We start from the raw sequence: 26,085 nt of genomic DNA, 5'->3' as shown, positions 1-26,085 counted from the left end.
TCGGTATCCTGGACGACATCATCCAAGTGTCCGGACCGTTCGCCGGATAGTTAGGTTATTTAAGGAAACAGGAAGTGTTCAGCCACATGTGAAACGTCAACCACGGCCTGCAACAAATGATAATGCCCAAGTAGGTGCTTTAGCTGCTGTAGCGGCTAATCCGCACATCAGTAGCAGACAAACTGCGCGAGAATCGGGAATCTCAAAACTGTCGGTGTTGAGAATGCTACATCAACATCGATTGTACCCGAACAATATTTCTATGCACCAGGAATTTCATGGCGACGACTTTGAACGTCGTGTACAGTTCTTCCACTGGGCACAAGATAAATTACGGGACGATGACAGATTTTTTGCACACGTTCTATTTAGCGACGAAGCGTCATTCACCAACAGCGGTAACGCAAACCGGCATAATATACACTATTGGGCAACGGAAAATCCACGATGGCTGCTGTTCCTTATCTATATAAACGATTAGGGAGACAATCTGAGCAGCCGTCTTCGGTTGTTTGCAGATGACGATGTCGTTTATCGACTAATAAAGTCATCAGAAGATCAAAACAAACTGCAAAACGATTTAGAAGAAATATCGGAATGGTGCGAAAAGTGGCAGTTGACCTTAAATAACGAAAAGTGTGAGGTTATCCACATGAGTGCTAAAAGGAACGCGTTAAACTTCGGTTACACGATAAATCAGTCTAATCTAAAAGCCGTAAATTCAACTAAATACCTAGGTATTACAATTACGAACAATTTAAATTGGAAGGAACACACAGAAAATGTTGTGGGGAAGGCTAACCAAAGACGGCGTTTTATTGGCAGGCCACTTAGAAAATGTAACAGACCTTCTAAGGAGACTGCCTACGCTACGCTTGTCCGTCCACTTTTAGAATACTGTTGCGCGGTGTGGGATCCGTACCAGATAGGACTGACTGAGTACATCAAAAATGTTCAAAGAAAGGCAGCACGTTTTGTATTATCGCGAAATATGGGAGAGATTGTCACAGAAATGACACAGGATTTGGAATGGACATCATTAAAAGAAAGGCGTTTTTCGTTGCGACGGAATCTTCTCACGAAATTCCAATCACCAACTTTCTCCTACGAATGCGAAAATATTTTGTTGTCACCGACTTACATAGGGAGGGACGATCACGAAGATAAAATAAGGGAAATCAAAGCTCGTGCGGAAAGATATAGGTGTTCATTCTTCCCGCACGCTATACAAGATTGGAATAATAGAGAACTGTGAAGGAGGTTCGATGACCCCTCTGCCAGGCATTTAAATGTGATTTACAGAGTATCCATGTAGATGTAGATGTAGATGAACATCAGCGACCTTGGCGGGTTAATGTATGGTGCGCATTGTCAATGCATGTGCGAACATTACGGAAGGCGAACTACTCGCTGTTGAGAGGAATGTCGTTACACGTATTGCCAAATGCATTGAGGTTGACGGACCTCATTTTGAGCATTCATTGCCTTAATGTCGTGTTTACAGGAATCACGCTGTAACAGCATGCATTCTCAAAAATGGTTCAAATGGCTCTGAGCACTATGGGACTTAACATCTATGGTCATCAGTCCCCTAGAACTTAGAACTACTTAAACCTAACTAACCTAAGGACAGCACACAACACCCAGTCATCACGAGGCAGAGAAAATCCCTGACCCCGCCGGGAATCTAACCCGGGAACCCGGGCGTTCGCTCTCAACAATGATAAATTCACAAAGGTACATATCTCATTGGAACAACCGAAATAAAATGTTCAAACGTACCTACGTTCTGTATTTTAATTTAGAAAACCTACCTGTTACCAACTGTTCGTCTAAAATTGTGAACCATCTGTTTGCGACTATTACAGCGCCATCTATCACAAAGCGAAAACAGTGGTCCAACTAAAACATTCGTATTTCTCTCCGTATATGTAATAAAAAATGGGGGTTCCTATTTAAATAAACGCAGTTGATATCCGTTTGACCTATGGCAGCGCCATCTAGCGGGCCAACCATAGCTCCATCTGGTTTCCCCCTTCAAGCTAGACGAGTTTCGTTCTTTGTAGTTTTTTCGTTTGACGCTTATTTCGTGAGATATTTGGACCAGTCACGATCAATGAACCACCCTGTCCAACTAAAACATTCGTATTTCTTTACGTATATGTAATAAAAAATGAGGGTTCCTATTTAAATAAACGCAGTTGATATCCGTTTGACCTATGGCAGCGCCATCTAGCGGGCCAACCATAGCTCCATCTGGTTTCCCCCTTCAAGCTAGACGAGTTTCGTTCTTTGTAGTTTTTTCGTTTGACGCTTATTTCGTGAGATATTTGGACCAGTCACGATCAATGAACCACCCTGTATATAAATGACCTTGTGGATAACATCAGAAGTCCACTGAGGCTTTGTAGTACATCGAGATGTTGTAACAATGAAAAATTGTACTGAAATGCAGGAGGATCTGCAACGAATTGACCATGGTGCAGGGAATGGCACTTGAATCTCAATGTAGACAAGTGTAATGTGCTGCGAATACATACACTCCTGGAAATGGAAAAAAGAACACATTGACACCGGTGTGTCAGACCCACCATACTTGCTCCGGACACTGCGAGAGGGCTGTACAAGCAATGATCACACGCACGGCACAGCGGACACACCAGGAACCGCGGTGTTGGCCGTCGAATGGCGCTAGCTGCGCAGCATTTGTGCACCGCCGCCGTCAGTGTCAGCCAGTTTGCCGTGGCATACGGAGCTCCATCGCAGTCTTTAACACTGGTAGCATGCCGCGACAGCGTGGACGTGAACCGTATGTGCAGCTGACGGACTTTGAGCGTGGGCGTATAGTGGGCATGCGGGAGGCCGGGTGGACGTACCGCCGAATTGCTCAACACGTGGGGCGTGAGGTCTCCACAGTACATCTATGTTGTCGCCAGTGGTCGGCGGAAGGTGCACGTGCCCGTCGACCTGGGACCGGACCGCAGCGACGCACGGATGCACGCCAAGACCGTAGGATCCTACGCAGTGCCGTAGGGGACCGCACCGCCACTTCCCAGCAAATTAGGGACACTGTTGCTCCTGGGGTATCGGCGAGGACCATTCGCAACCGTCTCCATGAAGCTGGGCTACGGTCCCGCACACCGTTAGGCCGTCTTCCGCTCACGCCCCAACATCGTGCAGCCCGCCTCCAGTGGTGTCGCGACAGGCGTGAATGGAGGGAGGAATGGAGACGTGTCGTCTTCAGCGATGAGAGTCGCTTCTGCCTTGGTGCCAATGATGGTCGTATGCGTGTTTGGCGCCGTGCAGGTGAGCGCCACAATCAGGACTGCATACGACCGAGGCACACAGGGCCAACACCCGGCATCATGGTGTGGGGAGCGATATCCTACACTGGCCGTACACCACTAGTGATCGTCGAGGGGACACTGAATAGTGCACGGTACATCCAAACCGTCATCGAACCCATCGTTCTACCATTCCTAGACCGGCAAGGGAACTTGCTGTTCCAACAGGACAATGCACGTCCGCATGTATCCCGTGCCACCCAACGTGCTCTAGAAGGTGTAAGTCAACTACCCTGGCCAGCAAGATCTCCGGATCTGTCCCCCATTGAGCATGTTTGGGACTAGATGAAGCGTCGTCACACGCGGTCTGCACGTCCAGCACGAACGCTGGTCCAACTGAGGCGCCAGGTGGAAATGGCATGGCAAGCCGTTCCACAGGACTACATCCAGCATCTCTACGATCGTCTCCATGGGAGAATAGCAGCCTGCATTGCTGCGAAAGGTGGATATACACTGTACTAGTGCCGACATTGTGCATGCTCTGTTGCCTGTGTCTATGTGCCTGTGGTTCTGTCAGTGTGATCATGTGATGTATATGACCCCAGGAATGTGTCAATAAAGTTTCCCCTTCCTGGGACAATGAATTCACGGTGTTCTTATTTCAATTTCCAGGAGTGTAGAAAGAAAGATCCTTTATCATTTAGCTACAATATAACAGGTCAGTAACTAGAAGCCTTCTGGAAATCTAAACATATGGAATCAATTTGACATCCCCTGTCGATAACACTTGTTACTTCATGAGTATAAAGAGTTAGTTGTGTTTCACAAGAACGATATTTTCTGAATCCGTGCTGACTATATGTCAATAAATCGTTTTCTTCGAGGTAGTTCATAATGATCGAATACAGTATATGTTCTAAAACCCTACTGCGAATCGACGTTAGTGATATAGGCCCGTAATTCAGCGGATTACTCCTATTTCCCTTTTTGGGTATTGGTGTGATTTGAGCAATTTTCCAGTCTTTAGGTACGGATCTTTCTGTGAACGATTGGGTTTATATAACTGCTATTTTATCAGCATACTCTGAGAGGAACCTGACTGGTATACAATCTGGACCGGAGGCCTTGCTTTTATTAAGTGATTTAAGCTGCTTTGTTACACTGAGGATATCTACTTCTATGTTTCTCATTTTGGAGTTGTTCTTGATTGGAATTCAGGAATATTTACTTCGTCTTCGTTGGTGAAGGAGTTTCGGAAAACCGTGTTTAATAACTCTGCTTTAGTGGCACTGTCATCAGTGACTTCACCGTTGTTATCGCGCATTGAAGGTATTGGTTGCGTCTTGCCACTGGTGTGCTTTATGTATGACCAGAATCTCTTTGCGTTTTCTGCCAGATTTCGAGACAGAATTTCGTTGTGGAAATTATTAAAAGCATCTCGCATTGAAGTACGCGCCATATTTCAAACTTTTTATGTGGTATATATCTCTCAGTTGCTGTTGATACTATCTCTTTGAAAACATTCCATAACTTTTCTACACTTACATGATCAGATAGGAAGAAGTGAAGACTGCCTCTTAAAAAGGCGTTAAGAGCATTTTTATCAGCTTTTTTAAATAGATATTCTTTACGTTTCTTTTTGATGGTTGTAGGTGTTACAATATTCAGCCTAGCAGCAACTGCCTTGTTGTCGCTAATCCCTGTATTCGTCACAACACTCACTACTTGTCCAGGATTATTTGTTGCTAAAAGGTCAAGTATGCTTTCGCCATTTACGCTTCGAGTGGGCTCATGAACTAATTGTTCAAAATAATTTTCTGAGAAAGGTCGCCCACTGCTTGAATACTGCTCACCGGTGTGGGATCCGTACCAGATAGGGTTGATGGAAGAGATAGAGAAGATCCAACGGAGAGCAGCGCGCTTCGTTACAAGATCATTTAGTAATCGCGAAAGCGTTACGGAGATGATAGATAAACTCCAGTGGAAGACTCTTCAAGAAAGACGCTCAGTAGCTCGGTACGGGCTTTTGTTGGAGTTTCGAGAACACACCTTCACAGTATATTGCTCCCTCCTACGTATATCTCGCGAAGAGACCATTAGGATAAAATCAGAGAGATTAGAGCCCACACAGAGGCATACCGACAATATTTCTTTCCACGAATTATACGAGACTGGAACAGAAGGGAGAGCCGATAGAGGTACTCAAGGTACCCTCCGCCACACACCGTCAGGTGGCTTGCGGAGTGTGGATGTAGACGTAGAAGTAGATGAACAAATAAATTACTTATATTCATGCATTAAGAAGAAAATAATTTGTAATATTTGGAGATACAGGGAATACACTTTCACAGCAATAAATTATGATGTTCTGATGTAAGTTTTGGAAGTACTTTTACCCTAAATTAAACAAATAATAATAATAAGTAGGCATTTACACAGCCCATTACACGAGATACGTCCAGTTTGCTTATGGACGGGCATGCTACATTTTGTCCACTTGTTACCACTAACAGACAATCAGAATTTAGTTAAACTAGGCTTTGTTGGGCTCAAGAGAATTCAGCCTCTCACATATACAGTGTACGTAACGTCAGGATGAAATTAATAGTACGAGCAGTCATGCCAGGACCAAAGTGCTAGTAGCACAAACGAAAGTACTAGTAACGGAAGAAGGGAAGGAGCCAATGGAGATGCTTATACTGGGGCAGAAGCCAGTCAGTGTGTTACCACAATACTTGTTGACTGACACATATAATACAAATTGAATTTCCTCCAGACTAGAGATTTAGAGGGACTAATAACAAACGCTTACGGAGTCTAGGATAATGGAAGAGATCTTGCGGAGTACGTGAAACAAGTGGTAGATTTATTTCTGGCAGCTTTGGTTTTCCAGGTTGGGTGATTAAGTACTAACTTAAGCATGTCGATATCCTTCGGTGGTAGCCATGTGTTAAGTTGTAGAGGTGATAGAGTACGCAGGTGACTGAGAAAATAGACTTATCTGTAGTTAGGACTAAATCAGTGGCATTCTACTTGTGACGAAATATAAAATATTTCTAGAGTCGTAGGTAAAAATGTACTTAACTTTTCCTTTAGTGATTGAGATATAGTCAAGATTGCTTTGCGTAACGAAACAGATTCCACCTCACGTCACCTTGAGCATAGGGAGGAAGGCAACGGACGTTCTCACAGACTTCGCGAAAACGGAAAAATACACATCACAACTTCACTACGTTTTGGGATTCGTTCACATCTAATGTCCTAGGCATCTTGTCAGACAGAGAACAATGAAATGGAATGAAATTGTTCTATTGACATCGAAATTAAGAGCATTTTACGTAAAAGTACCTAATGATGTTTTATTTGTAACATCCTTCTGCTTTATAGAAATAATCTGTTACCGCTCCCCTCCCCCCTCCCTCCCGCACGCATACACACGAACGCCAGCAATATTGCCTGCATTCGGTCCTTTCCTTGTTTCCTTAACCCCATCACACATAAGCGACTAAGCAGCCAATTTCAACCATTATTTAGAATGTCACTGTGTATTTAAGCACGGACATAGAAACTGAATTCCTGTTTTTAGAAGCGATAGCGTTGATCTTCTTGTGTTGGCTGTTACTTGCAAAAAATAATAGCAAACCGAATAAACTTTATGAAACTTGTTTCAGAATGCTTTTACAGGGAGCTGCGTCCCATATTACAGAGTACAACACATTTTCCATTGACACCAAATGTGTTGAATACATCTTTCCAGTCTGTCTTTCGCAAAGCCTCCTACTCCTTTTTGAACTAAAATGGGTATATAACTAGTATGACCTCAGTAAAAAGTCCTGAAAACACTCCCCTTTTCACACAAGATTTTGATCCAAAAATGAATATTACACGATCTGCCTTCGATTTTATTCACGTATTCAGAAGTAAGAAGCGATTTCATAGAGCAACGAAAAATATAAGCCGAGCTTGGAGATATATTTAACTGAATGCAAGAATAACATTATAATCACAGCTCTTAATTTACTGGTAAATCCATTAAGTGTCTTCATGTTTTCCCTTACTGAACGCCCGCATCTCGTGGTCGTGCGGTAGCGTTCTCGCTTCCCACGCCCGGGTTCCCGGGTTCGATTCCCGGCGGGGTCAGGGATTTTCTCTGCCTCGTGATGGCTGGGTGTTGTGTGCTGTCCTTAGGTTAGTTAGGTTTACGTAGTTCTAAGTTCTAGGGGACTTATGACCATAGCAGTTGAGTCCCATAGTGCTCAGAGCCATTTGAACCTTACTGAAACGGCGCGTGAAATGAGGTCGCACGACCTCACCTTGTAAATCCTAAAACTTATTCACGAATGAACCTCAAATACAGTAATCACTCCAAACATATTCAGGATCCGCAAGGAGTTTCGAAGTTCACGGAAGCACTAACTTACCTTCTACTGACTGAAAATGCATGCGATGAATTGGGAAGGGAAAAAAATCTATGATACCATGTCACTATTTGAGACAGATTCAAAATAAAACATCTTTCTTAAATTAAAATTTTGTTATGTGTGTTTCTTGCAACGCAAACTATTTAAGACACTCGTCAATGTCAATTATTACTTCATGTTCGATTGCCAAACTTGCCAGATTTGATAATCTCAACGAGAACATTGCACATCTTATACCATTTTTCACGCGGATTTGTGTCGAGGTCCGGTGAACCTGCCAGTCTGTTCATTGATTTTAGGCGGTTTTCCATCTGCCTCGGCGAATGCGGGCTGGTTCTCCTTATTCCGCCTCAGTTACACTATGTAGGCGATTGCTGCGCAAACAAGTTCTCCACGTACGTGTACACCACTATTACTCTGCCACGCAAACATAGGGGCTACACTCGTCTGGTGTGAGACGTTCCCTGGGGGGTACACCGGGAGCCGAACCGCACAATAAGCCTGGGTTCGGTGTGGGGCGGCGGAGGGGTGAAGTGGACTGCGGTAGTCGTCGTGGGGTTGCGGATCACTGCGGCTGTGGCGGGGACGGAGCCTCTCCGTCGTTTCTAGGACCCCGGTTAACATACAACGCAATACAATACAATACCATTTTTCATTGGTTTCAATTTAGAGAAGCTTCTCTCACAACTGACATTAATTATGGCAACTGTAAGGAATATTCTCAGCATTACGACTGTATTAGGTAATCCTTTTTCAAGTTTGGACTCAAAAATAAACTTCAATAAACCCAGTGGGCCAGAAGCAATAAGTAATAAAATGGAACACGTATAGCCGTCTTTTAGATGTTATTTATTATATGGATACCAGTTTCGCTGATTCAGTGCAGTATGTTCAGGCCGTAACGGACGCCGAGGTGGTTAACTCCAATCGTATACAGGATACCATCAGTGGTTAACATCCATGGACTGGTTTCTGTAGACTGTAACAATGGTAGTTGATGGTTGGAGGCACAACATCGTTGTTACAGTCTACGGAAACCAGTTCATAGATATTGGCCACTGATGGAATCATTTATACGATTGGAGTTAACTCCCTCAGCGTCAGTAAAGACCTAAAATGGTGCACTGAATCACCGAAACTGGCAGTCATATAATAAACAACATGGAAAGAACGGATGCAGGTGTTCTATTTTATTACATAAGTGAATGCCGGAAGTCCCTCAAACCCTCAGTCAGAAGGATGGACATACAAGAATCAGTAGGCCTTAAGTTCTTTCATGTATGTTGTAGCTAAAAAGTTCGTAGACGCACGCATTGAAGCATAAATTCTTCTTTGTCGATATTTTGATGGGCTTAGTCGAAGTTGCTACCCTTATCGTCGACATCCAGTATTATTTCAGGCCTTAGGAAGGCATATTTTTCAGTCAGATTTGGCAGCTACCGAAACCTTTCTCGAACTTCAGCAGTTCTTTATCTAATGAAGAAATTTTTTTTTCATTTTAAATCGCCTTCATGCGATAAGCATTTCACCTTGTTTCGCCAGACATGTGCCTCCTAATTCTTCATGGAAGATCAATAGAAATGCCAAGTTCTTCACACAAGCTTTTACCGTGGCTTAATGCCTCGGGTAAAAATTCCTCTCGCTTCTCTTCCAATGCCAACCGTACGGCGCTTATTTTCTGGACACTAGATTTCTCCATTTGCAAAGAATTGTGTGCATCATTCACTTCACGCAGTACCAGTTGCCGTAGACCCACGAAACATAGAAACAAAAATGCCAGCATCGCCACTTACGAAGTCCGTGCGTCCATCCGGGTGGTCAAGCATTCGTCTCTTTATGTTAGCGTTGTCAAAATTTCTTATTAATGATTTTACGTTATGTTTACTGCACTGCCTCCTGCGTTCCAATGTGTGTCCCGCATCATTTCCAAACCGTGCCTGTAGCAGTAATCAATCAGGACCTTCCATCCGTGTGTAGACATAGAAAAGCACCCCGTCTTCAGGCCCATCGGGACCATCCGACCGCCGTGTCATCCTCAGTTGAGGATGCAGGTAGGAGGGGCGTGTGGTCAGCACACCGGTCTCCCAGTCATTATGACGGTTTTCTTTGACCGGAGCCGCTACTATTCGGTCGAGTAGCTCCTCAATTGGCATCACGAGGCTGAGTGCACCCCGAAAAATGACAACAGCGCTGGCGGCTGGATGGTCACCCATCCAAGTGCCGGCCACGCCCCACAGCGCTTAACTTCGGTGATCTCACGGGAACCAGTGTATCCACTGCGGCAAGGCCGTTGCCTAGACATAGAAAAGAAATAAGAATAATGTTCCAGTGTGCCGAGGAAAGTCAGTGAAATCACCTCCATCGAATCTGCATGCAGGAAAACTGGTTTCAATAAATTGTTTGAGTAGGTCACAATTTCGGCATTAGGCTAATACACTACTGGCCATTAAAATTGCTACACCACGAAGATGACGTGCTACGGAAGTGAAATTTAACAGACAGGAATAAGATGCTGTGATATGCAAATGATTAGCTTTTCAGAGCATTCACACAAGGTTGGCGCCGGTGACGACTCCTACAACGTGCTGACATGAGGAAAGTTTCCAACCGATTTCTCACACACAAACAGCAGTGGACCGGCGTTGTCTGGTGAAATGTTGTTGTGATTTCTCGTGTAAAGAGGAGGAATGCGCATCATCACGTTTCCGACTTTGATAAAGGTCGAATTGTAGCCTAACGCGATTGTGGTTTATCGTATCGCGACATTGCAGCTCGCGTTGGTCGAGATCCAATGACTGTTAGCAGAATATGGAATCGGTGAGTTCAGGAGGGTAATATTGAACGCCGTGCTAGATGCCAACGGCCTTGTATCACTACCAGTCGAGAAGACAGGCATCTTATCCGTATGGCTGAAACGGATCGTGCAGCCACGTCTCGATCCCTCAGTCAACAGATGGGGACGTTTGCAAGACAACAACCATCTGCACGAACAGTATGACGACGTTTGCAGCAGCATGGACTATCAGCTCGGAGACATGGCTGCGGATACCCTTGACGCTGCATCACAGACAGGAGTGCCTGTGATGGTGTACTCAACGACGAACCTGGGTGCACGAATGGCAAAACGTCATTTTTCGGATGAATCCAGGTTCTGTTTACACCATCATGATGGTCGCATCCGTGTTTGGCGACATCGCGGTGAACGCACATTGGAAGCGTGTATTCGTCATCGCCATAGTGGCATATCACCTGGCGTGATGGTATGGGGTGCCATTGGTTACAAGTCTCGGTCACCTCTTGTTCTCATTGACGGCACTTTAAACAGTGGACGTTACATTTAAGATGTGTTACGACCCGTGGCTCTACCCTTCATTCGATCGCTTCGAAACCCCACATTTCAGCAGGATAATGCACGACCGCATGTTGCAGGTCCTGTACGGGCCTTTCTGGATAGAGGAAATGTTCGACTGCTGCCCTGGATAGCACATTCTCCTGATCTCTCACCAATTGAAAACGTCTGCTCAATGGTGGCCGAGCAACTGGCTCGTCACAATACGCCAGTCACTACTCTTGATGACCTGTGGTATCGTGTTGAAGCTGCTTGGGCAGCTGTACCTGTACCCTCCATCCAAGCTCTGTTTGACTCAATGCCCAGGCGTATCAAGGCCGTTATTACGATGAGAGGTGGTTGGGTTCAAATGGCTCTGAGCACTATGCGACTTAACTTCTGAGGTCATCAGTCGCCTAGAACGTAGAACTAATTAAACCTAACTAACCTAAGGACATCAAACACATCCATGCCCGAGGCAGGATTCGAACCTGCGACCGTAGCGGTCGCTCGGATCCAGACTGTAGCGCCTAGAACCGCACGGACACTCCGGCCGGCTCAGAGGTGGTTGTTCTGGGTACTGATTTCTCAGGATCTATGCACCCAAATTGTGAGAAAATGTAATCACTTGTCATTTCTAGTATAAAATATTTGTCCAATGAATACCCGTTTATCATCTGCATTTTTTCTCGGTGTAGCAATTTTAATGGCCAGTAGTGTATATTTTATCCGTTGTCATACACCTGTCTGTCTTGCAGCCATTGTAGCGGCATTATCGTACACTTGACTTCTACTGTTCATAATGTCAAATCCATAACGTCGAGGTCACTTAGTATCATCTCACTGATATCTTTGGCTTCTTTATTTTTCGTTTCACTGAAATCTAGAGAAGATTCTATAGTGGCTGGAAATCAGACAAGATCGAGTATAATAGATAGTAGAACAAGGCGATTGCCGACCGCGCCACAGCTAGTCGCCTGAGAGTAAACACGTGGACAATAACAACAGCAACAACAACAACAACAACAATTAGAGAACGAGAAACAGCGGGGACAGAACGAGAGAGTAATAAGTTGATCGAGTAAATCAAGGTCGGAACTGGTCCGTCATGGTAACTACGCGGTCAGCGTGGCATGTTGCTAACCGAAGGGACCATTTCCAGACATTATCGGTGGACTTCATCCATTCGGTTAGAGAATACTTGTCTTCTACTTGACAATTACTCGCAAACCCTTGAATTAACTAAATTTTATAAATAGCAATGTAGTTTTGCAAATGAATCTATTTTATGGTCAACTCGAGCCCATAGTTATATCGCATTTGAAGGTTAGAAATGTCATTCAGGGTCACTCGAGTCAAAATCACATGAAAAAAGCATTGGGCTCACAAAGTCCACTTTTGCACGTTACGTTGTTCAGTTCTTAAATCAACATATTTATGGTTGACTTTATAAAGACATTAGACTATGGATAAAATTATAAAAGGTGTAAAATTTGAAGAAAAAAAAACACCAACAATTGTATCGTATGATGGTGCATGTATAGACGGAAGCTGAGGAGTAAACGAAAGAATAACTTTCCACTGTAAAAGAAGAGCTAGAACAGAGCCTCTTGAGGCCAGTGTATGAAGTAACAGGTCTATCTGTACTAAAAACGCTGCTGCTGCCTATTGAAAAATCGTAGTGCTAACAATCTCTTTAGTAAATGTTGCCTCTGACAGTAGAACGAATCTTTTTCCTTTTCGGGCTCAATATAACCCTTAGAGCTCTAGTAGTCTTAGTTTGTCGTATATTTGTTCAGGTCAGACCTTACAAGTCTACTCTGAACCACTTCCAGCTGTCCAGTGGCCTTGAAATTCCGCGTAAGTCTATGTATTGTCCCGACCACAATACAGTTATCTGATGTATACTTGAAAAAAGAGACAGCATTGGTCGTATATTTTTTACTATTGCAAAATCGATTTTCTGTCACTGAGTGACCATCTTCAGTGCTATATTGTATAACTTAAATTGGGATGCACTGTTGTCACTAAGCTTACGGCGATCACATAGACTATGTGATCGCCGTAAGCTTAGTGACAACAGTGCATCCCAATTTAAGTTATACAATATAGCACTGAAGATGGTCACTCAGTGACAGAAAATCGATTTTGCAATAGTAAAAAATATACGACCAATGCTGTCTCTTTTTTCAAGTATACCTGTTATCTGGTCGTTGTGCACAAGACAACATGGAGTCGCCAATCAATAAATTATCTGATGTAATGACCACACAGACAGGATTAATCGGCTTGGCCGCTCACAGTCGCTCCCCACGTCTGTGCCACATGGGGTGGCTCCCCCAAACTCCCTCCCCACATCCCCTTCGCCACAGATCAGCGGGTTAACTTGTATCGACATTATCACAAAATAAATTTTATTCGATAATTATGAACTTGAGCTGTTGATTTTTCCTTGAAGACATTGCTGTTTTAACTTTTGTTATACCAAACGTGAAGGCAGTTAACACTTTTTTCCTGTTTAGGTGTAAGCAATAGATTCTCAAGGTTCTTAGAAGTATTTGTGAACACCCTGTAGAGGGCATCAAAGTTTCTACGCTTATTTCCTACTTCTCCATTTCTGAGAAGTTCTGGCCAATGGCACTTTCTGACCAGTTATTTTTTTGTGTCTATTAAGATTATTGCAGTTGCTTTGGCTTCTAATTCTGTCTTTTAATTTCCAGTGTGAACTTAACATTTTTGATACACGTATAAAAACATGCGTCGTGAAGATTTTCTACGTTTACGTCTTAATCTGTCAATCATTTCACTAGGTTGCTGCTGGATTTAATAAAGTAAAAAATATGTAACAACGATGTAAACTCACACAAAGTTTAATTAAAACTGGTGAGATCTGCAATCGTATTATTACCATAAAAATATTTACTTATTGTTAGTACGTACTGATGATTAATCTGCATATTGTATGTTTCGTAATAATCTACCTACACTAGAGACTGAATTAATAACTGTCACTCATTTTGGATGTAATGAATATCGTGTAACTCCTGTAAAATTTACTTCCTGGTGCAGGATAAGACTTCAAACTCACAGTAATATAAAAATGGCATTTTTAGAATTCCTCCCCCGTCCTTCTCATCCCTTCCCTCGCCCCTCCCCCCACCCGTCAGGTAAATTTACGTGGAGCCCTATAGTTACATTTTAATAATGAATTATGTATTTGAATTTCTATTTATCTGCATTAAACGCACATATCCTGCTTAACTAATCGCCTGTTTCTCTCCTTGTTCTCTTTAAGGAGTTCAATGGTACGTTCACATCACTCACTTTTTATGTTTCTGTGTCTATTAACAGCGGTGAGCTGGAGATGTACGACGGTTATGTCACTATAAACAGTGTGACGGGTGAAATCAGGACAATCAAGAAGATAGATTGCGACAAAGAGGGTTACGCCAACATTTCATTGGTCGTCAAAGCCAGTGACGGAGAGCTCGACACCACAAAGACAGTAAGTATAGATATACTCCGAATGGATGACCTATCAGGAATCTTCCTTGTATACTTTTAATAAGATCAGATTGGATTTCCATAACACATACGAACAAATTATATATAAAATCGTATTTATACAACCACATAAAAGTGTGTGTGTGTGCGGGGGGGGGGGGGGGGGGGGTTCAAATGGTTCAAATGGCTCTAAGCGCTATGGGACTTAACATCTGGGGTCATCAGTCCCCTAGACTTAGGACTACTTAAACCTAACTAACGTAAGGACATCACACACATCCACGCCCGAGGCAGGATTCGAACCTGCGACCGTAGCAGCAGCGCGGTTCTAGACTGAAGCGCCATAAACCGCTCTGCCACAGCGGCCGGCCTGTGTGTGTGGGTCTGTATGTATAACTAAGTGGATATGAGTGACTGATTGGGAAAGAAAGAGAGAGAGAGATTGAGAAAGTCCTTTGTTTGATTCCGAGAAATGAATTATCAAGACGACGAAATAATGAGAGTGTAAGGCTGACCTAGAAAACTATCATGAGGTATAACTGCATACAATTAAAGACTTTAAATACAGGGAGTTGCTTAGCGGAAGTCCGTATCCAGATTCTGGGTAAAATGGATTCGATAAGTCTTTAATACGTTTCCAAAAGCATATTGCTCAAGAGTAGTGTTCCACAAGCTTTTGTTATTCACGTTACGTCCAGACGCTCCTAGACTCAACACAGCACATCATAATATCTTTCCCCTCAGAACTGTGAGAATCCTAATATAACTACGAATTGTTACGTCGTTATGTAACGTAAGAGGGCGGAGTAGCGACAGAGGTTTCGGGCACTGTCTTACCCTCGGGGTGGGACAGTGTCCCTAAAGGAGGAAGAATCGGGAATGATCAACGGCACGATAATGCAGAAGGCAATAGAAACCACTGCATTAAAGACATATCATGTGTATCCACAGAGCATGTGGTCTGTAATTGAAAAAATTCTTGATGACCTATCCACTGGCTAAAGATTCTGGAATAGTCCCCCAATCTGATCTCTGGGAAAGGACTGCCAAGGGGTAGATAACTATGAGGAAAAGGTTAAATACCCAACGAAAGAACAATGTTCTATGAGTCGGAGCGTGGAATGTCAGAAGCTTGAACATGGTAGGGAAGCTAGGAAATCTGAAAAGGGAAATATAAAGGTTCAATCTAGATGTAGTACGGGTCAGTGAAGTGAAATGGAAGGAACACAAGGATTTCTGGCCAGAGAAGTATAGAATAATATCAACAGCAGCACAAAATTATATAACGGGAATAGATTTCGTTATGAATAGGAAGGTAGGGCAGAGAGTTTGTTACTGTGAACAGTTCAGTGACAGGGTTGTTCTCATCAGAATCGACAGCAAACCAACATCGACAACAATAGTTCAAGTATACATGACGACGTCACAAGCTAAAGATGAAGAGATAGAGAAACTATATGAGGATACTGAAAAGATAACACGGTACGTAAAAGAAGATGAAAATATAGTAGTCATGAGGGGCTGGAATGTTGTAGAAGAAGGGGCAGAAGAAAGGGTTAGGAGAATGTGGGCTTGGTACTAGGAAAGAGAGAGAAGAAAGACTAATTGAGTTTTGTAACGAACTTCAGCTAGTCATAGCGAATACTTTGCTCTAAAATCATAGGATGAGGAGGGATACTTGGAAAAGGCCAGGAGATAAGGGAAGATTGAAGTTAGATTACATCATAGTCAGGCGGAGACTCCGACATCAGATACTGGATTGTAAGGCGTGCCCAGGAGCAGATATAAGATCACAATGTAGTTGTGATGGAGAGTGGGCTGAAGCTTAAGAGATTAGCCAGGGAGACTCAATACGCAAAGTAGTGGAATACGGAAGTATTAAGGATTGACGACGTACGCTTGAAGTTCTCTAAGGCTATAGATATCGAAATAAGGAAAAGCTCAGTAAGGCAGTACAGCTGAAGAGGAACGGACATCTCTAAAAAGGGCAACCAGGAAAGTTGGAAAGAATAACATAGATACAAAGAAGATACCTGGGAAAAAACATGGATAACAGAAGAAATACCTCAGTAGATCGGTGAAAGAAGGAACTATAAAAATGCTCATGGAAATTCAGTCATACAGAAAGACGAGTCGTTGACGAATGAAATAATTAGGAAAAGCAGGGAAGTTAAGACGAAATGGCTGCATGAAATATGTGAAGAAACCGAAAAAAGAATGATTCTCGGAAGGACTGACTCAGCATACAGCAAAGTCAAAGTAACCTTCAGTGAAACCAAGAGCAAGGGAGGTAACATTAAGAGTGCAATGGGAATACCACTGTTAAACGCAGAGCAGACAGTGGATAGATGGAAAGAGTGCACTGATGGCCACTATGAGGGAGACAATTTGTCTACTGTGACAGAAGGAGGAACAGGTGTCGATAGGGAAGAGATAGGGGATCCAGTATTAGAATCAGAAATTAAAACGGCTTTGGAAGACTTAAGATCAAATAAGGCAGAAAGGGATAGATAACATTTCACCAGAATTTCTGAAATCGTATGGGGATGTAGCAACAAAACGACTATTCACGTTGGTGTGTAGAATGTATGAGTCTGGCGACATACCATCTGATTTTCGGAAAAATATCATCCACACAATTCCGATTACTGTGAGAGCTGAAAAGTGTGAGAATTATCGCACAGTCAGCTTAACAACTCATACATCCAAGTTGCTGAAAAGAATAATATACAGAAGAACGGTAAAGAAAATTGAGGATGTGTTAGACGACGATCAGTTTGAATTTTAGGAAAGGTAAAGGCACCAGAGAGGCAATTCTGACGTTGCGGTTAATAATGGAAGAAGACTAAAGAAAAATCAAGACAAGTTCATAGAATTTGTAAAATGGTGCAATATTTTCGAAATTTGAGGAAAATAGGTGTAAGCTACAGGAAGAGACGTGTAATATGCAACATGTACAAGAGCCAAGAGAGAATAATAAGAGTGGAAGACCAAGAACGAAAGGCTCGGATTAAAAAGAGTGTAATACAGGGATGTAGTCTTTCGCTCCTACTGTTCAATCTGTACAATCGAAGAGCAATAATTTAAATAAAAGAAAGGATCAGGAGTGGAATAAAAATACAAAGTGAAAGGATATTAATGATACGATTCGGTGATGACATTTCTATCCTCAGCGAAAGTGAAGAAGAATTACATGATCTGCTGAATTGAAGGAAGAGTCAGTCTAATGCGTACAGAATATGGATCGAGAGTAAATCAAAGAAAGACGGAAGTAAAGAGAGTAGCAGACATGAGAACAGTGAGAAACTTAACATCAGGATTGACGGTCACGAAGTAGGTAAACTTAAGAAATTGTACTACCTAGGCAGCAAAATAACCAATGACGGACTGAGCAAGGAGGACATAAAAAGCAGACTAGCACTGGCAGAAACGGCATTCCTGGCCAATAGAAATCTACAGTATCAAACATGGGCCTTAATTTGAGGAAGAAATTTCTAGGAATGTACGTTTGGAGCACAGCATTTTATGGTAATGAAATACGGACTGTGGGAAAACCAGAACAGAAGAGCATCGAAGCATTTGGGATGTGATGCTACAGACAAATGTTGAAAATTAGGTGAACTGATAAGGAATGAGGAGGTTCGCGCAGAATCGGAGTGAAAAGGAATATGTGGAAAACACTGACAAGAGGGAGAGACAGAGTGATAGCGTATCTATTAAGACATCAGGCAATAATTTCCATGGTAGTAGTCGGAGCTGAAGAGGGTGAAAACTGTAGAGGAAGACACAGATTGGAATACATACCGCAAGTAATTGAGGACGTAAGTTGCACGTGCTACTCTGAATGAAGAGGTTGGCGCAGGAGGGCAGTTCGTGACAGGCCGCGTCGAACCAGTCAGAAGATTGTTGATTCAAAAAAAAAGTATTATTGTTACTATTATAAAACAGGAATAGACTCATGCATTTATTACTACCTTATTAACTTTAATTCAGAATAGCAATTAGACATTTTCATACGTATTTTTAAAGTAAATAACTCTACTCTTACTTTCAGCGTGGTACTTGAGCCTGCTTAGCTGCACACAGGCTGCTGATTTGTGTCAGAATCGTTACATAGCAAGGCTCATTTCTTCATCGACGGATTTTGAGCTATCGCTGTTTTAATTTCAGTCAACGTCGAGATGGCCAGTCTACACAAATATGTGTGATTGGTAATTGCTAAAAAAAAATGGCAATGACATATTAACTGCCATCTCGAGGATAGCTGGATATTCATTGCTTATTGAAAACCAAAATGGATGCAAAGGCATTTCGAAAAATTTTGATTTCGGTTTCTGTTTGCTTTCAAATCTGTCACTTCGTTCCGTAAGCCTAAATCTAAATTATTCAGACGACGTTTCAAATCCACCAATGGATTACGAACCTTGTCAAATTCTTCAACACTCTCCCCAAATTGTTTTTTGAAATTCTGCTCTAAGAGTACTAAATGTTCTTTAATTAAGTCCACCAACACCTCATTAACGTCAGTAAGTGGTCATATAGTTGGTAACATCTCACAGGATCCGTTTTCAATCATCTGTATCCAGAAATTCAACTTATTAATAAATCCTTGAATATTGTCCATGCTGGCCGGAGTGGCCGTGCGGTTCTAGGCGCTACAGTCTGGAACCGAGCGATCGCTACGGTCGCAGGTTCGAATCCTGCCTCGGGCATGGATGTCTGTGATGTCCTTAGGTTAGTTAGGTTTAATTAGTTCTAAGTTCTAGGCGACTGATGACCTCAGAAGTTAAGTCGCATAGTGCTCAGAGCCATTTGAACCATTTGAACCAATATTGTCCATACTAGTCCGAAGATTTTCATTTCTACCTTGCATTTTTCTGTGTAGTCCATTTAAGTGTACGGTAATATCGGGAAGATGTTCCAGCTTTTATACTCATTTATCATCTGCAAATAAATCCGCATACTCACGCCCCTCAGTAGTGAAAAATGTGCGTACCTCGCCCCTAAGTTCAGACATTCGCGGTAGCACTTTACTTCGAGGTAACCATCGGACTTCTGTATGTAGCAGAGGTGTAATATGTTTTGATCCCATTTCTTAACACTCTTGCTCCCGCGTATGTGCGTCCTTGGTTACAACCAGCCTTGCCCGAAACATACGGTGTTGCAAAGTACTTTCGCCCTAGCGGCTCAGCCCGCATCTCGCGGTCGTGCGGTAGCGTTCTCGCTTCCCACGCCCGGGTTCCCGGGTTCGATTCCCGGCGGGGTCAGGGATTTTCTCTGCCTCGTGATGGCTGGGTGTTGTGTGCTGTCCTTAGGTTAGTTAGGTTTAAGTAGTTCTAAGTTCTAGGGGACTTATGACCACAGCAGTTGAGTCCCATAGTGCTCAGAGCCATTTTGAACCTAGCGGCACAGACAGTGCAGTACTACAGATGAGAATACAATTAACTTACGATACGTAAAGTATAACAGTAAAAGTGAGTAAATAAACAACATTTAACTTCTATGAAACTATTACAATTACCAGCACGTTGTTTGCGGAACACTACTCTAGCACTTTGAAGACTGGCCATGTAGAAGAACATTAAGCCTAGAAATCCGGCCATTTCTGTCGTTATTTAAAGTGTTGCTGGATACGTAACTCATCTGTCATCAAGAGTAATACGTACTGAAAAAAGACCAAGATTTAAAGATTTATTTTTCCTTTGTAGAGTACTAATTGTAAAATAATGATCACAGAAATTATAATTATCCTCCCAAAGTAAAAGTGCGGGTGAGTTGAGCAATTTCCTCCCCTTGAGCTTCCAAAATTTCTTGCTCACACGACTAACTGCGAATCCTAACTTGTACATGCAGGCACATTCGTCAACAAGATCACAAACGTAGTGCCCTATGACTATAATATCAATGATGATGAAATTTGATTTGTGGGGCGCTCAACTGCGTCGTTTTCAGCGCCGGTACAAATTCCCACTCCCTTCACTGTCGCCGGCTGCTGTGGCCGAGCGGTTCTAGTCGCTTCAGTCCGGAACCGCGCTTCTGCTACGGTCACAGGTTCAAATCCTGCCTCAGGCACGGATGTATGTGATGTCCTTAGGTTAGTTAGGTTTAAGTAGTTCTAAGTCTAGAGGACTGATGACCTCAGATATAAAGTCCCATAGAGCTTAGAGCCATTTGTACCATTTTCCCTGTCCATTGTCGCCACTTTTCCGAATGATAGTGAAATTTTGAGGACAATAAAAACACCCAGTCTCTGGGCGGAGAAAATCCCCGACCCGGTCAGGTATCGAACCCGGGACACCGTGATCCAGAGGCAGGAACGCTAGCCATTAGACTACGAGCTGCGACATAATATCAATGAGTAATTGCTGGAATCCGTCTACTCATACTATTCCTGGGTGTAACACTTTGTACGTATATCGAATGGAGTGATCACAGGCGCTCAGTCGCGGATGAAGCAGGTGGTAGACCTCGGTTCATTTTAGAATACTGAGGAAGTAGACTATGTGATCGGAAGTATCCGGACACCTGGCTGAAAATCACTTAGAAGTTCGCGGCGTCCTCCATCGGTAATGCTAGAATTAAATATGCTGTTTGCCCACCTTAGCCTTGATGACAGCTTCATCTCTCACAGGCATACGTTCAATCACGTGCTGGAAGGTTTCTTGGTGAATAGCAGCCCATTCTTCACGGATTGCTGCACTGAGGAGACGTATCGATGTCGGTCGGTGAGGCCTGGCGCGAAGTCAAATGATTCAAAAAAATGGCTCTGAGCACTATGGGACTTAACATCTATGGTCATCAGTCCCCTACAACTTAGAACTACTTAAACCTAACTAACCTAGGGACATCACACACGTCCGTGCCCGAGGCAGGATTCGAACCTGCGACCGTAGCGGTCGCGCGGTTCCAGACTGTAGCGCCTAGAACCGCTCGGCTACCCTGGCCGGCGGCACGAAGTCGGCGTTCCAAAACATCCCAAAGGTGTTCTATTGGATTCAGTGCAGGACTCTGTGCAGGCCAGTCCATTACAGGGATGTTACTGCCGTGTAACCACTCCGCCACCGGCCGTGCATTATGAACAGATGCTTGATCGTGTAGAAAGATGCAGTCGCTATCCCCGAATTGTTCTTCAACAATGGGAAGCAAGAAAGTGCTTAAAACATCAATGTAGGCCTGTGCTGCGAGTGCCACGTAAAACAACAAGGGGTGAAAGCCCCCTCCATGGAAATACGACCACACTGTAACACGACCGCCTCCGAATTTTACTGTTGCCACTACACACTTTGGCAGATGACGTTCACTGGGCATTCGCCATACCCAGACCCTGCCATCGGATCGCCACATTGTGTACCGTGATTCGTCACTCCGCACAACGGTTTTCGACTGTTCAATCGTCGAATGTTTACGCTCCTTACACCAACCAAGGCACGTGTGGCTTATGAGCAGCCGCTCGACCATGAAATCCAAGTTTTCTCACCTCCCGCCTAACTGACATAGTACTTGCAGTGGACCCTGATGAAGTTTGGAATTCCTGTGTGATGGTGTCGATAGATGTCTGCCTATTATACATTACGAGCCTCTTCAACTGTAGACGGTCTCTGACAGTCAACAGACGAGGTCGGCCCGTACGCTTTTGTGCTTTACGTGTCCCTTCACGTTTCCACTTCACTATCACATCGGAAACAGTGGACCTAGGGATGTTTAGGAGTGTGGAAATCTCGCGTACACACGTATGACACAAGTGACACACAATCACCTGACCACGTACGAAGTCCTTGAGATCCGCAGAGCGCCCCATTCTGTTCTCTCACAATGTCTAATGACGACTGAAGTCGCTGATATGGAGTACCTGGCTGTAGGTGGCAGTTCAATACACCTAAAATAAAAAACGTATGGTTTTGGTGGTGTCCGGATACTTTTGATCACATTGTGTACCATCACTGTACAAAGGAGAGTGGTTTACAAACCACTCGTGAGACCTCTTCCATAATATAGCTCAAGTGTATGGGTGTGTGGGATCCAAATAGGATTACCAGGGAATATTGAACGAATACAGACAAGGGCAGCACGAGTAGTCACAGGTTTGTGTAATGTGAGGTAGAGTGCCACCGAGATACTAGAGGAATTGAATTGGGAGACACTTGAAGATGGTGCCTCACCACGCCTGGTACACGCGGCGCTCGGGGACCACACCACAGATACGACACCCCTGGATGGGCTTGTAACGGTCTGGAACCGGTCGTGTGAAAATAAAGTACACTACTGGCCATAAAAATTGCTACACCACGACGATGACGTGCTACAGACGCGAAATTTAACCGACAGAAAGAAGATGCTGTGATATACAAATGATTAGCTTTTCAGAGCATTCACACAAGGTTGGCGCCGGTGGCGACACCTACTACGTGCTGACATGACGAAAGTTTCCAACTGATTTCTCATACACAAACAGCAGTTGACCGGCGTTGCCTGGTGAAACGTTGTTGTGATGCCTCGTGTAAGGAGGAGAAACGCGTACCGTCACGTTTCCGACTTTGATAAAGGTCGAATTGTAGCCTATGGCGATTGCGGTTTATCGTATCGCGACATTGCTGCTCGCGTTGGTCGAGATCCAATGACTGTTAACAGAATATGGAATCGGTGGGTTCATGGGTTCAGGAGGGTAATACTGAACGCCGTGCTGGATTCCAACGGCCTCGTATCAATATAGCAGTCGAGATGACAGGCATCTTATCCGCATCGCTGTAACGGATCGTGCAGCCACGTCACGATCCCTGAGTCAACAGATGGGAACGTTTGCAAGACAACAACCATCTGCACGAACAGTTCGACGACGTTTGCAGCGGCATGGACTATCAGCTCGGAGACCACGGCTGCGGTTACCCTTGACGCTGCATCACAGACAGGAGCGCCTACGATGGTGTACTCTACGACGAACCTGGGTGCTCGAATGGCAAAACGTCATTCTTTCGGATGAATCCAGGTTCTGTTTACAGCATCATGATGGTCGCATCCGGTGAACGCACATTGGATGCGTGTATTCGTCATCGTCATACTGGCGTATCACCCGGCGTGATGGTATGACGGCACTTTGAACAGTGGACGTTACATTTAAGATGTGTTACGACCCGTGGCTCTACCCTTCATTCGATCCCTGCGCAACCCTACATTTCAGCAGGATAATGCACGACCGCATGTTGCAGGTCCTGTACGGGCCTTTCTGGATACAGAAAATGTTCGACTGCTGCCCTGGCTAGCACATTCTTCAGATCTCTCACCAATTGAAAACGTCTGGTCAATGGTGGCCGAGCAACTGGCTCGTCACAATATGCCAGTCACTACTCTTTATGAACTGTGGTATCGTGTTGAAGCTGCATGGGCAGCTGTACCTGTACACGCCATCCAAGCTCTATGCCCAGGCGTACCAAGGCCATTATTACGGCCAGAGGTGGATGTTCTGAGTACTGATTTCTCAGAATCTATGCACCCAAATTGCGTGAAAGTATAATCACATGTCAGTTCTAGTATAATATATTTGTCCAATGAATACCGATTTATCATCTGCATTTCTTCTTGGTGTAGCAATTTTAATGGCCAGTAGTGTAATTTACAACTGAGGCAGTATTTTCCCCTACGTATCGTTTACATAGGGATCGTCAGGATAAGATTAGAATAATTGCTGCACGCACAGAGGCATTCTAACAATCATTCTTCCCTGCTCCGTACGTGAGTGAAACAGGAAAAAGGCCTAATAACTGGTACAATGGGACGTATCCTGTGATACGCACCTCACGGTGGTTTGCAGAGTGTAGATGTAAATGTAGATGTAGATATTAGCTCAGCCATTCGCAGCTGTTATATACACTAAAGTTTCTTTCGAAATAATTCTAGAAACTGACAACAGAAGGCAGCTCCTGTCAAGGGACGGATAGCTAGACGTCCGTACATTGTTCTTATACAAAATGCGTCCGGTTGACGAGAGACAGGTGGCTCGCACGTCGAGGAAGTCGCGGCTCGAGCTACACTCGCGCGCGATCTTACGAACACAACGGTGTGCCCCGAGCTACGCTCACACTTGGTTTCCACTGTGCTAGAAGTCTATACACAAGTCGTGCGATTCGCGTAAATAATGTTCCTGTGGTTTGGGAGCCTAGACTGTGATCGCAGAGTATAAGGCAAACGATCGTGAATGTCCAACTATAGACTGCCATGGTTCAGCAACGTAAGTGGGTCTTTGCTTTGGTAGCTTTGAGTAAACATAGAAGCAATTCGTTTTCTGCACACAGTTTTATTTTATTGTTAATATATTGACAAGCAATAACACAGATCACTTCTCATGTTGAAAAGTGGCGAGGAGAGAGAAAGGAAATGAAAAGTTTCGGATAAATTACAACAGTTACGCACTTGTTTTGAGAATGGCTGAGATAAAAATAAAACAAACTGCGTTATTTTTGATACTTAAAGAAAGGAATCGTTTTTCAGTGCCATCCGAGGAACTACAGTTGTGAAATTCAGTTTCAAAATTATATCATGTGAAGACGATTGTAAATAAGTGTCTGAAAATGGATATTCATTACTTCTTTGAATGATTGATTTCAGAGCAAAATACAATAACTAATGTTGTAAATAATTAAGTAATATTTATTAGTACCAACCACTTGTGATTTTTAATCATAGTGATTTGCATTCTAGGGCCATTATTACTGTAAATTATATTTCATTTAGGCAGATCTGATTTTTTTCGCTTATATTCTTTTTATCCTATAAGCCTGTTTCAAAATGTAGACCTGTCCTATCAACATAGCACAAATGTTATTCATGAACAAGTTATTAGGTAATCAGCTCCACTATCGCTGCACAGACTAAGAGGGGAATGTGCCTGTTTCAAAAAGCAGAAGAAGGAAGTAAAGCGTATGTGACCCAGAAGAGACGTTCGTCTGGACATGTTCAGACTATGAACAAGAGGAACATCAAATAAAGTTGTAATTTCATTCTACTCGCGACATATCTCAGATTCTTCAGTTAGGAAGTGGCAGCACTAGGTGTACAACTTTCTTTTCGTTTGCACTATCCATGTTGTAGACAGCGTTTTGAAAACGGCTCTGTGGTTTTGTTTGCAGATATCAATTTCTGTAATCGACATCAATGACAATGGACCGGTGTTCGAAGACTTCGATACGGCTGTGTCCATCCCAGAACGCAGCGATGACGGCACAGAAATCTTGCAGATCATCGCTACCGATGCTGACATCACAGGTGAGTTTACTAGTCTAAATTGGGCTAAGACAGTTTCCAAGTGCAACTACGACGCCTGCGGAATGAAATATTAAGTGTCCTCGTTTAATATAACATTGTTTCGAGAGAAATGGACTGGCAGAGGGGACCACGAGCTCCGGCACAGTAGAAGGTGGGTGAGAACGGACGCAGCAAAAATGTGAGGGAAGATGTTAAATCACTTACTGTGTTGACACGCTATTTGGAATTAATTAATTCTGAATTGGCGTGTGGAAGAGGTTTACATTCGCTGGAATTTGTTAGACACGTGTCG

The 26,085-nt window shown here is 43.5% G+C and overlaps 1 protein-coding gene across 1 annotated transcript in view; it reads left to right on the top strand.

The window, feature by feature from the left end:
* LOC126195147 (cadherin-23-like) overlaps positions 1-26,085 on the top strand; it is a 460,891-nt gene that overhangs the window by 205,714 nt on the left and 229,092 nt on the right. Inside the window, exons 16-17 of the mRNA XM_049933652.1 lie at positions 14,385-14,538; positions 25,658-25,793. Of these exons, the coding sequence (XP_049789609.1) occupies positions 14,385-14,538; positions 25,658-25,793 (290 nt within the window). The remainder of the gene's footprint in view (positions 1-14,384; positions 14,539-25,657; positions 25,794-26,085) is intronic.

The sequence above is a fragment of the Schistocerca nitens genome, chromosome 7, assembly GCF_023898315.1.
Source record: "Schistocerca nitens isolate TAMUIC-IGC-003100 chromosome 7, iqSchNite1.1, whole genome shotgun sequence".
NCBI classification, from domain to species: Eukaryota; Metazoa; Arthropoda; class Insecta; order Orthoptera; family Acrididae; genus Schistocerca; species Schistocerca nitens.
Note: the sequence above shows the minus strand (reverse complement) of the source record. Positions and strands in the feature narration are given on the sequence as shown.